The following is a 13,572-nucleotide window of genomic DNA, read 5'->3' on the forward strand; positions in this document are numbered from 1 at the left end:
ATTTAGAAATGGAGTATTATATGCCTCTCAGCAGCTTATTTATTTAAGCATAACAAATAATGAGCATTTGGACTCTAGAAGACTCAGGATAGACGTAAGAGCTACCTTTACACTACTCAGGGAAGTACTTTAGCTGGAAGAGAGAAATCATTAGATCAAATAATTTGTAAGATTTAGAAATTCTTAGAAAAATGTTGCAGCTTGGAAGGGACCTGAATTAGCAGTCTATTCTTGTGAAGATCTCTGCTTTGTATTTGCAGAGTCAAGGCACCATGTTATACAACTGGTTCAAGATTAAATTCATTTGGCTCTCAGTTGTTCAATGCAATAATGTTACCATTTGTGATAAAGAAAAATGCTAGATGAAATGAACATGGTGAAAAAAATTTAGTTTCAAAAATCAAGACAAGTATGAGCTGGAAATCTTTTATAACAGATAATACATCTAAAGATACTGAAATTATTGAATTTTAGAGATCACATGAATTAATTATTTCCTCCAAATATTATTTTTATCTATTATTACACATCAGCAAACTAAATTGGTTATTAAACATACTGTACTTGGGTGAGCAGAAGTTACTGCACAAAACTTACTACTTTCACGGCAGAAAAGCTATGAAAAATGTATACTCGGGTAGATTTTTAAAGACTCTGCAAAGATACGTAGAGTGAGCATTCCTTCCTTAAGGAAGTTTTAAAGCTCCACTACCAACCGTTAAAAAAAGGGAAAAAAGTTACTGTGGGATACCTTTTGTGACTTAAGAACATGCAGAGTCATGGGACTAGATTCTCTCAGCAGTTAATGATAAGAGTAAGACAATCTTATTTTGTTTGTATAAGAGAGTGAGAAAAATCCTCACATTTTCAAGCCCGTTCTTGTTCCTTTTTTTTTCCACATTAGTTGCAAGTAAGACAAAAGTTCCTGTGGAGTATTCCCTATCTAAGCTACAGAATAAAAGTTTAAAAAGTCATCTCTGCCTCAGACACAGCACAAAGCAGCTCCTCATTCTAGAGTGTAGTCCAAGGCCCTTAGTCCACCATACCAACAAGGGGATACAAGAACTCCCAGGAAACACCCTAGAAATTTACTTATTGCAACTAGGATTTTATGATGTTGCTTTAAGAGAATGACTCGAGATGGTGCTCTTCCCCTCCATCTTTAAACACAGAGAAAACCATAAATATTTGTTTATGTAGCAGTAGGATAAAGATACCCAAAGTGCTTTGCTGAGCAAGAGGTTTAAATGCACATACAAGTACTTTCCTGAGCTAGGATCTTTTCCCTTTGCATCTTTAATGATGAGGAGAAGTAAAAGTAGAGCAGATATACTATTTTACTGAAATAACTGAAACAGGACTGATTTTTTACATTCTATTTATACAGCATTGTATTTATACAGCATTGTTTTTAAAGTGAACATGGAAACTGTTCACACAAAGTAAGGGTAAGCTATTTACTTACTGTTTTGAAGTATCAGGTCATCATATTTATTGCCATTAAAATTTCCACAAAGGCCACAAGGTTTCCCCTTATGATCTTCTGTCAGCTTAATATAAATACCAGAGTTTCCATCCCAAGCAAGAGAAAAACCAAAGGTAGTCTTCACAAGAATATAGTCAGCCAGTCTCTCAATGAAAGCATTTCCAACTGTCTGAGGCAATATTAATCTGGAAAAATATAGTGTGCATCAAAGATCTCAGATGAGATGAGGTTCATGCTAGAAAAATACCACATAAAACATCACCTCTAATTCAACAAGCACTTTTTCCTGGGTGTGCACAGTCACTCCATTCAATTCTTAATCTTGTTTTTACTATCTTATGTTTACTTCTCTATGTCAACCATCAAGAATGAGTGCTTTCTGCTGTATACACCTATCAGTTGTACCAATTATAGGCTTGAAAGAATAATGCAACTTTGCTTTCAAAGCCTGGCACACCACATTGAGGAATACTTGAGTTCATGAGCATGCTGCTTTGGGCAAGAAACCACCAGCAGCCCTTCTGGGCACTGAGTTATCACTGGGTAAGACATCTGCAAAAGGAGGAGCTTGCAGTACAAAAAACACCACTGACAAAAAAGTTGCACCTCTTTCTCCTTTGTTGAAAGACCATTGGACAATAATAAGCACAGATCTAATCCTAGTCTTCCAAAGTTGCTTCTGTTGGGTCAAACATATCACCAGAGGTACCATTCTCAGATAGTAAAGGCATTACAAAGGGGATGGCAAAAGCACCTCAACAACTTTCTTAAAATTTCTGTACTTTATCATTTAGTAAAATATACTTATTTTGTATAAAAGATGACTTAGACACAACTTTTTACTTACAAAAAGAAAGGTAAATTTGGAGGTTTGATGTACCTCAGAGATATTTTGTGGAGTTTTTTTCCCCAAAGGGGCTTTTCCAAAAGGGGCTTAAGATCATTTTTTTAACCAATTCAGACTCATCTAGAAGACGATCATGTCTTATATTAGCCATAGCTACCAAGAATAAATAATGATTGACTTGTTCAAAATGCTATCAGAATGCACCAGGGATTAGCTGGGACTGCCTGACACAGACTTTGTCTGTAAAAAGAAGGAATAAATAATTGTTAGGTTACAGCTGAGAAGCTGAACACAGTCAATACAGTGTATTCTATCCTCACTCGTGTATTACATCAGTACTGTCACAGCCGCTCACACTAGAGCACTATCAGCCCCAATACAGAACAGCAAGGGATCAGTAAAGGTAGAGATCAAATTATTTTATCTGGATTGTGTAAGAGTCATCAGTTTCCCAAACTCCACTTTATCTTTTTCCCAATAAAATATTAAAACTCACCATTAGAACACTTACCTGATTCCATTTTTTCTTACTTCATGTCCTGAAATCATTACTTCTTCTTGGTTTGAAAAAAATAAGCTGATAGACCTATGACAAGTATATACTGAACCATAACAGTGAGGACTGTTATGAACCTTTGAGGGAAAAAATAGACACACAACAAGAGTCAATGCTTGTCTTCAATAATTTTGTACCATTTTTAATAAATTCATATATGATATTTTACGTTTTTATGCTCTAATTAATGAAAGAGGTTTGAAAATAAATACCTAGAATATTGCAAAGTCACAATTACAAAGATATGCAAAACTCAAAGTTCACACTACAGAATACTACTGAGAAATACAGCAACTGTTTAATAGTGCATATCATCACAGGCCAGTGGTCTAAATACTGGATAGAGTCAGGCATTTTACACGGACAAACTTCAGAGACACTGTAGTGAGCTAACTTACAGAGGCCAAAGGTGGAACTTGCTGCTGGCACTGAAGAAACACCCCTACTTCTCTGTGTCTAGAGATCTGATCTATAAAACAGGATTACAAACCATACAGAACCTCAGTGTAATAGCAGCACTCTCCCTGCCAGCTGAGACTGGTACAAGCTGAACTACAGCATGCCCTCCCCTAAACCACTCAGGATTTCTAGAGATTTTGAAGCGCTCTCACAGATTACAGCAGCCATCTAAGTTACATGGACCTGTTAAAATCCATTTTGCACTGGCTTTCCAGCCCTGCTAATGAAGAAAGGTAGACTTTTCTGAAGTGTGCTTTTCTCCATTATACATATGAGCCAGGGGATTGGCTTAGTCACATACCAATTTATCTTGCTCAAATACAGTACTCTCAGGACTGGAAAACTGTGGGTTTGTGCTTGAGCAAAACTTACACAGTTTTCATTAATCTCAGGGGGAATGAGCCACCCAAACCTGTAGGATGTCCTAACGTGCTTCAAAAGCCCATGAGCTTATTTTAGACACCACTGAAGGAAGAGAGAAATGTGTTTTACATCTCAGATGCCTATCATTTCCCAGATTAAAATATACACAGAGTTTAGATTGCTCAGATATGACTTATGTTACTTTGTGTGTCATCATTCTCTGAGAAGGATGGGAATTTCATTACCAATTTACTTGGCAGTGCTGTTAAGCTAAATAAACTTGTAATTGGGAACATTTTACCAACATAGTGATGGAGGCTGTAAATGTAACTGTTCTGAAGAAAATATCTGTGAGTAAACACATACAGTGCTCATGAATACTTGAATAAATCTTCCTTGACTGACACTAAATCTGGAAGTAAAAACCAGTAACTGTTTCTCTGGCTGAAATAAGCTAGGTCAGGAAAAGCATTCGGAGCTTTTACATGTATAAAGATAATCGTAATTAAAGACAACATAAAAGTTATTTGACCTGGCAAATGGCTTCTATGTAAGCCCATCCCAAGACAGAAACACAATAAAGGAAAATCAAAATAATCCTTATGTTTTCTTCTCCTCTTGAGGGGTTGATTATTAAAGCCAGAAGGACCATAATGTTAGGATTTGGCAAGGTTTTTGTCTCTCCATTGCCCAGTCTGTCTACAGTCTCACATTACTTATGACTTTGCTGAGTAAACATTTTCAGTTTTTAGTAAAACATGACATTTTTTCCAGCAATCAAATAGAACCTTCTCTCTTTCCAGAGCCACTGGAATCCACTGATATATTGATTCCAGATTTTAATATAATCCTGGACTTTGCTACAGCACTTTCTGAAAACCTTTAAGAGGTCACAGCTGCATATAGAATCCAAATAATTAAAATGAAATTGTGAAAGGCAGGTGTAACAGTGTCTCTCTGTAACTTGAGTAGGTAGAAATGGCAGTTTTAATGGTAGATTTATCTTCACTAAGTGCTGTTATCTGAGGGAAGAAGAGGTCATCTGTTTATAAATGAAAAACAGTCCTCAGAGCAGAAATCAGCATCTAGATCTGCCCTCATGCCTACGACCACTGTACACACACAGGCTCAAAATGAGGACCCCTCTTGTCATTTCTTCCCTGCCCAATCAGCACCAAATCCCAACCATTGTGAATAAGGTAATAGAATGATCTTGTATCCCCTCCCCACAGTAACCACCAGCCTGACAAATAGGGCATCTCTCTTCAAAGAGGGTATAGGTTTGAACTCTCCATGACCCACAGTCATTAACCATGGATACTCAGCAATTTGAAGAAATTACTAAAAAGAGTGCCTTCCATACATAGGTCAAGTTGAAAGCTTTTGAGCAGTTAATCTTCTCTGCATGACGTAGAGGTAATCCAAAATTAGAATGCAAATCCACAGAGGGGACAAGATGGGAAGCAAATCCCATAGGCCAGGGAAACAGATCCTCATAGCATACCAATAGCTGTGAATTAGGGCCTAGCACATCCATGTTCCTCGCTATTAGGCAAGTGATAGCTGTTTGCACTTACTCAGCAACTCAATATTTTTTTACAGCCTGGTAGCTGAAGTTTATTAAAGTTTCTGGGGTCTTGTTTAAGACCCGCTTTAGCTCCCAGAAGGGAGAGAGCAGATATCCCATTAAGGATCGAAGGAGAAAGAAATACTACTTTTAATATACCGACTCCTTTGATTATAATTACATTAGTATTTTGAGTTACTGCATGTAAGTTTAGGCTTTTCCAGAAGTTTCCCATATTTCCACAGTTTTATATTTAAGCAATTAATGCTCAGTTTGGTACATTTACTGTCTCTCTACTTATTTTACTTACTCATTTACTTTTATGTTTACTTACATACTTACTTCTAATGTATGTTTACATACTTACCCAAACAGTGTATTGGGGCTCCAGAGTACTGCAGTCTTTTGCAAATATATAGGAGCAATTCCCTGGGAAGTAGTAGTAGATGCCATCAAATGTTTCAAAATGATACTGTCCCCATGATTTGCAAATCCCATCTCGGTCCTTGCCAGTGTTAGGTACTGGAGAGAACACACTGAGTTTACAAGAAGCATGGTCATCAAAAACTAGCAAGTGCAAAAGATCAACTTACACCTTCAACTTTAAAGTCAGCACTCTTTTTTAGTCTTAAGTCTGCAGTTTTAGCCATGTGCAATCATAATTAAATTTTTATTTGCTTCAGTGGAGACATTTTAATTACAAGTAGAAGCAAGGGAGTTAGATATTCTGCACATCCTGGAAGACAATTCTTGTTGATCCCTACACACAGCAGATTCCAAAAACTAGTATTTAAATAGTAGGTGATTTAATTTGCAATAAATCACTGCTTATTAAAAGAAATGCAGTGGTTTTTGGTTATTCAGCTAAGTTTAAAAAAAAAAAAGCTGTCTGGCTACTAGACAATACTAGACAATGGTCTATCTGTTATGGTATCTATATATCATTACAGCCGAAGTGCAAAATGCAGGCATTTCTGATGTTGTTTTCTATATGTCCCTAATAATGCATATAATTTTAATCCTCCTAGCTACTGGCCAAATTAGAGGCCTGCTACAGAATAATCACAAATATGCTGGTAACAGTAGTTTTTCAAAATCTGCATCCTAAATCTTCCTGAAAGCTGATACTAAACTATTTTGGCCCAAAAATCTTACCAATTTGGCACCTGCTTCCTTGAGCCTGAAATAACTGACAATCACAGTCACCTCCCTCTGTGCAGGCTGCTCCATTAAGGCACTCCTGAGGACATGAACCTGCAAGGAAGCATTCCAGCCTTTTAGTAGATACAGTATTTTTCAAAGAGGTTGAGAGATCCCAGCCAAATTTTTTTATTGTTAAATCATGAGCCGCTATATTAGCTGAGAAAATTAACCAACCACTATCTCCATTTTTTAACATATGCTTCATTTAATCCTTCATGTTCCTTAGTTAAAAGAGAAGCAAGGTTCTCATTTGGTTTGAGACTTATAAACTAACAAAGGAGCAAAAGGTCAACCTCCTCCAAGCAAACAAAAGGTCAAGTTCCCATGTAAAGAAATCAAATCCCAGTCCTGCTGATCTCAAAATATACAGGACACAGATCATTCAATTTCCCTAAATTCAGCATAATTTATACATATATCCAGCTTCTCCCTCCTAAACCTTACTGCAAAGGGTACATTCAGTTTATGAACAGGCCAGAATATATATTTTAGAGTCAAAATCAGTCCTAAACAACCTTCCCCACATTCTAAAAAAAATAGTCAGCTAAAAGGTTATTTCTGCTTCAGAGGTGACTGGAGTCAGAGACTTTAGATTCCATGGGAATGGCTTGTTTTATGTTATAATTAGTAATTTTTTCCAAAAGCATTAAATGGTTTTCTAGTCTCTGAAAGCTATGAACTCCTTGTCATTTACTAATCATTCATTGAGTTGGGTTTAAATCATCATTCCCCAAAACTGAGAAGAAAGCTAGTCCCAAAGCAAAACTTCACCAGTTTTTGCAGAGAGTTGCTTGCCTTCTTGGAGTAGGATTAAAACTCTACATACATATAAAATTTCCAATGTTGCTGATGGGGATTAAAAAAGCATTGTACAAAGCAGGAAGTAAATGAAATTAACAGGTCCTTCCACTCCCAATGAGGCACAGCAAAGCTGCTAGTGACATTAAATGGGGAAAAAAAATGTGACCTTTACAGTAAAGGGACAAAGAAGCTACCAGTGGTTAGGAATATCATCCGTCATTGTGAAAATTCCTTTCCATGCTTAGCTTTGAATTTTTTCCATTTAAGAACTGCTTTGCAAATATATATAGATACTCTGAAAATACCAACAAAGTAAAAAACATTGTTTCTATAACAGTCCTAATGGGGAAACCTTTTGCTGTTTTTAGAATTTTGAGTTGTAAAATTGCATATATTCATTTACACAGAAAAATGCAAAAGAAGGCACCTGCCTGGGCATTTTCCAAGGAGGATACCAAAATTCCAATGCAAGTTGCCTACAGTGAACTCTTCTGTAAAAATTTCTGTAACTTAAACCTGCTTTACATGTTTGTCCAATGCTTAAATCTGTACAGGAGCAGCTTCATGCTCATTTCCTGAGTATTCATTTCCCTTTGCACAACCAGTTATAAGACTCTCTGATACACCTACATCCTCTAACAAGGCCAGAAAAAAAGTAGCAGAAATTAAAAATCGTAATAAAACTAAACTTTAAAAAAACCCCACAAAATCTCAAAAGATTGGCTTCCTTAGCTGTCCAGATTTGGTTGTAAGGCCCTATTTTGAAAGTACCATTTTAACAGATTTTTTTTTTTTTAATACTTAACATGGATAAAATGAGAAAATGAGACAGAAGAGAATTTTGTAGTGGCACGAAAAAGAGGGCTTCCACAGCCCATGGTAACACAGAGGAGGAAGGCAGCACTTTCAGGCTTCTCTCCTCCTGCAGATGAGGGGCACAGCACTGACCTCCTGGTGGACTCCGCATCAGGGTCCCATGATGGTGCAACCGAGAGGCAGATTGAACCTGTCAGAGAAACATAAAAGCAAAATCAGGGTGTTTGTGGTTTAAAAATTAATTGATCAAACCTGAGGCCATGCACTCAAACACTGGGTTGGAACTTTAAATACAGAAGAGTAATTTGCACCTCAGCCAGTGCATGGCACAGTTACGGGTGCTACTGGAGGGATTGGCAGCCTGGGAAGAAGAAACACAATGTCTTTTGAGGAGATTGGGGAAAGATACAGCTGCTCTGTGAGATCACTACTGGCTTCTCATCCATGGCCTCCAGTTCCAGTGAATCACCAAAGTTCCACATGGGAAGTTTTGCATTTATGTTTGGAAGGAAAAGAAGGGGAGAGAGTGCAATCTCCCTTTTTCACTTCACTCAAATGCCCATTGTTGAAGGGCTCCCTCTATTGCTTCCACTCCCCTGACTCGTACTCCATGCTGCACCCAGATCATCCCATTATGGCCAGTCTAGCTGCAATGGATTTTGTGTTCTCCTTGACATCCTTCAGAATTGCATTTTGGTTCATCCCAAACAAAAGAGAAAACAGATCTGCCTGATCTGCCTCCTGTTTAGAAACAGGGAGCCTCACACTATGAGGAAGCCCTGCATCTGGCCCAGCACTCTGATATTGCAGCTTGTCACATCACATTTTCCCTTCCAATGATCCTATTCCAGACTGCAAGTACTCTGGGGCTTCTGCCCCCACTAGACTGACTGGAAAGTTTACCAGGATTGAAGTGCTGAGCACTTAAATGTTTCCCACTTACGTTTATCCATGGCCAGTTTAAGTATCTTTCTTTATAAATGTGTTCCTTTTTGCTTAAATAGCTCTTCTTTCCTCTGTTTGTTATTGATTTCTTATCTGATGTTCTAAAAAAAACCAGTTACCTTTCTGCAGTTCCCACAGACTTAAGTGCCAGCCTTCAGCTGTACAACTAAGTAAAGAAATTTTTTTAGTCTTTGCTTGTAAACTAATTTCCTTCTTCCCTCCTGACTCCACTCATTCTCCACATCTCAAGTTTGAACTGATGGATCTCAAGTTAACAACAATGTGCAAGGAACATTTTAGGGTTAGTCTTGCCAAGGCCTCTTACAGCTCCCTTTTCCAAATGGAAATATGTTGTGGGATGCTTCCAAGTAGTAGAATCTGTTTAAAATCAAACTGAAACAGATTTCATTGAATCACCACCTGGAAGGCCCCCCGCACCAAAATGATCCCTGGTGCCCATGGTCCATTGCTAGGTGCAGAGGGTCCCTTCCCTCCCTGCACAACAAGGCCCATTCCCATTTTTTCTGATAGAGACTCCAAGCCGCCCGCCTCACAAAAGCTGCTTTTGGCCTTTGCACCATTTTGCAGAGTGTCCTTGGTGCCACAGCTCTTCCCTGCTGAGGGCCCTCCGAGGACACCTCCAGCCCTGCTTCTCCCAGAGGCTCGGTTACCCTCAGGGCAGTGTTTCACAGCTGCCTTTGACTCCCTAGCAGCACACACATCTCAAAGGGTCTTGGAGAAAATCACCCTGGTTCGGCCTGCAGGCTCCCTGGGACACCCTGAGGCAGGACCGCCTCTGGCTTCCTGCCTACCCCCTTCAAAGGGGTTATAACCCCTGGCTGGGCTCCATAGCCCAAGTGTGGGGGAACAAGATTCCTCCATTTAGGATTGAATTTCAGCACAACATTGCTGGGGTGCAGCACTGAGGCAGCGTGGGGCCAGGGTGATGGGAACCAGGGCTAGGCCGGAGCCACAGGGGGGCACCATGTCCAGGAGGGAGCCTTGCCAGTGGTGCAGCCATTGTGCCTCTCACAAACACAAACAGCTTTCCAGGTCCTGTTCACCCCCACAAAACACAGAGACGGCCTGGGTTTATTTCCCATAGTGTGTGTCAGTTGTCTTGGCAGGGTAGGTCCCTACTGGGTGCTTTGCTGAGGGAGAATGAAGGCATTAGGTCACGGCTCAGGTGGGGTGAGCAGGTGGGGAGTAGCTGCTCCTCCTCACTGTCCTCCTGTTACCACAGCCCATCTCCCCACAAAGGATCATTTGTAAGGATGGCAAAGACCCAGAGCAGAAAAGGGAGGATGGTTTCCCCACCCTCCCGCTTTTGGAGGTATAACCTACCTCGGCTGTTACTAGATCTCTTTTCTGTCGAGTTGCATTAGACTCAGTTCTGGAAGAAAACAAAAAGGATCTTGTATTATCAAAGGTCCCTGGAGCAACCTGAATAAGCAAGTCCCCAGACAGAAGTGTTTCTCTCTGATTACCATCACTTTATCAAAGAGGTCTTTCTTGGGTTAACATTTAAAAAGGTGATTCTTTTTTTTTTTGTTTTGACAGTGTCTCATTTTACAGAATTGGGCGGCACTCCAATCTCTGCTTGGACAGGGAGGTACCTGGGGCTTTGGGGAGACATAAATAGGCAAAACAGACTTACACAACAGGATACAAAATTGTAAACCAGCTTCATATTTGCTTCATGCTGCATGTCAGTGGCTACAAGTTCCCCAGAGTGTTGCTTGAATATACTCTGATGGTACTTTTGATAGCAAGAGTTGACTCTCCAGCTGGAGCCGACTTTAATTTGTGATTAAGTTTAGAAACTTAATCAAGCTATAAAACACACTTAGTTCTATCAACACTTCATGATGGCATATCATTTGACATGCCTGTGTGTCCACTAGATGTATTAGAAGTCATAAGACACACAAAGCTATGTCCAATTTGATGCCTCCATTGAAAATGATGGCATAGATCCCATTTAATTCAATGGGATCAGGAACATTGCCTAGTTTGGGTTTTGTTTGGATTTCAGCTTCTATGTGAAAATTAGTATTGAAAATGTTTATTTTAAGGCTGTATAACACTTACTTTTCTGTGTTTCAAATAGCAGCTAGGATTTTATCATGCAGTTAGAACTGTAGATGGATACTCATTTAATGTATTTTTCCAGTCATGAAATCATGATCTCATGCTGTTTTCATTCCATTATTCCTCTAAGCTTTCTCGAGACCATAGAAGTATCATTTTTCATAAGTACCTCCATTTTTCAAACAGAGGACCCATGCCCATTATGTAAATACTTGGGAAAGAGTTGTAAACATTCTGAAAGTGTGTTCTACATCCAATCTACATGTAGATAACATTTTACACATTGAATTCAGGGTTATATTTTACTTTCTAACTTTCACTGCATTGCATTTGCTCATTCTTGTTCTGTTCGTAGGACTTGACAAATAAGGAATAAAAACTTACCTCAAAGTTCTTCTCAAGAGAGGAAGCTTGCAATAAGATCCTGTAGATTAAAAAATCACAAAGTTAAACTTTTTTTTTTACAGCATCACTCTGCCCTTGGCAAGCAACGTGAAGTTTAAAACAACATTATTGAATTTTAGGGTTTAAGAATCCTGAGTTTTCCAGGGCACTTTTGTAGAAACTCTGTATCCAAGGAATGTAGGACTATATGCACTCCTTCCTAAGAATTTGATTCTCTCACACAGTCTTTACCTGCAGGTTTCATGGTTGTAGTTCCGGTACCTGCTACCATGAAGAAGTAAAAAGAGCTCATAGCTCTTTAGAGGCTCAGAACAAAAAAATAGAAGAGGTAAACAGGTAAAATAGAACAGGTATCCAGAGCTTTACAGAATCAAACCTCCAGGGTTATAATACTTTTCTGACTGGTGCTTGTAAGACTGAATTGTAAATAATTTCAAATGAGCCCGTGCTTAAAACAAGCAAATAAACAAAACCAAACAAAACCACAAAAAAACTTTTTTATATTATATTAGAAATATTTGTAATTGTAGCAAGGAAACTATATATAAGATACAGTTGCATTATATAGAAAGTAAGATAATTTCTGTAACTAGAAGAGCAATTATTTACCCTAGCGGTCTAAAGATGTTTAAACAAACAGGTGCAGTCTGTTCAAATAAAATCTTACCTTATTGAAAACCATTAAATGCTACTCATCTGACAATAATAGCAAGAAAGGCAAGAAAGTTAGACTTTGTTCATAAATAATTGTTTTCCAACAAATTCAGATGTAAAAAATGGCTCTTAAAAATAATTTATATTTTAGTTTCTGCACCTGTGAGAGAGAATGATGATATATACTTGTTTAAATTGCATTTACAAATTCCAGCAAGGTCAAAAAAAAAGATGGAAAAAATAACTAGTAATATTAAAATATTTAGAAAAATATTTGTAAAAATTAGGATTACCACAAAAAAATAGAATAAAATTCTTACCTTGCAAAGTGGACAGCAGTGAATGAAGCAAGAATATACTCCACGGTATCATTAAACTGAGCTTTCCTACAATGTTCATTTCAGTATAAGTTGGAAAAAGGGAATTTATACAAATTAATGGCTTTGATTACAGGGCATCTTACAACTGTGTATTTCTACAGTGTGTTTAAATCCTTTAGAGGTTAGATAATTGGACTCATTACTTCAAATAATGCAATGTAAAAGAGGAAAAGAGCAGGAGACATCAAGCTTGGTAGCTACATACAGCTTCAGGAGCCTTGTGAGTGTTGTGTACAACTTCCTGGCTGCATGTCTCTCATTAGCAATGCATGGTAGCTCCTCAGCACAGTCTGTATTAGTTACACTTGCACCAGACCTGCGAGTATTACTCCCCTGTTGAGTTGAATTGGCCCTTTATAACACAGCAGACAATGACAGAAATGTTGCCATGTCATGGTGGTTTGAGATATCCTTCTGTCGTCACACACCTTTGTGTGCATTGAGGCTTGAGCTGAGGGCTATTCTCTACTCCTCAGTACAGCAACATTTTTTTGCAAGACCCTGAAATAATACCACTGTATAATTATAACTACATGGTTTTACATATTAACATAGTAATGTTTTTTCTCTGTCCTGAAAGGAGAGAGATGAACTTCTATTAAATAATACATCCAGCTTTTTAAGAATATTCTGGATGCCTTTCTGGGTATAGTTTGCTTATAGCACAAAAGAAGGCTTCTCAGAGGATAATTATATTTTGGTCTTAATAAATCATGTTATGAACACTTCGCATTAGGAAAAAGGAGAAAGAAGTCAACAGGGCCAAAGGGTTTAATTTCTAATTTTTATTAAAATATGAAATCATAATTTTACCAAAATTAAAAGTTATCATGTTTTGAAATAAAAGTATCTTACCTGCTTTACCATAATGTAAACAGAATCATCAGAAAGCACAGATTTAAAGACACTTATAATGCTATTTGAAATTGTTGCTGATACTTTAATTTTGCAAAACCTATCTTTTGCCTACCCTCCATTTTTCCTAGGAGGTGCTTTGTG

The 13,572-nt window shown here is 38.1% G+C and overlaps 1 protein-coding gene across 1 annotated transcript in view; it reads right to left on the reverse strand.

Annotated features, from left to right (window-relative positions):
* Positions 1 to 12,592, reverse strand: part of OTOGL (otogelin like) — an 89,718-nt gene extending 77,126 nt beyond the window's left edge. The window contains exons 1-8 of the mRNA XM_066550706.1: positions 12,514 to 12,592; positions 11,519 to 11,558; positions 10,388 to 10,436; positions 8,231 to 8,288; positions 6,434 to 6,532; positions 5,646 to 5,800; positions 2,845 to 2,966; positions 1,466 to 1,671 (exon numbers count right to left, since the gene is read on the reverse strand). Of these exons, the coding sequence (XP_066406803.1) occupies positions 1,466 to 1,671; positions 2,845 to 2,966; positions 5,646 to 5,800; positions 6,434 to 6,532; positions 8,231 to 8,288; positions 10,388 to 10,436; positions 11,519 to 11,558; positions 12,514 to 12,592 (808 nt within the window). The remainder of the gene's footprint in view (positions 1 to 1,465; positions 1,672 to 2,844; positions 2,967 to 5,645; positions 5,801 to 6,433; positions 6,533 to 8,230; positions 8,289 to 10,387; positions 10,437 to 11,518; positions 11,559 to 12,513) is intronic.
* Between the last annotated feature and the right edge of the window lie 980 nt (positions 12,593 to 13,572).

This window comes from Molothrus aeneus, chromosome 5 (assembly GCF_037042795.1).
Source record: "Molothrus aeneus isolate 106 chromosome 5, BPBGC_Maene_1.0, whole genome shotgun sequence".
Taxonomy (NCBI): Eukaryota; Metazoa; Chordata; class Aves; order Passeriformes; family Icteridae; genus Molothrus; species Molothrus aeneus.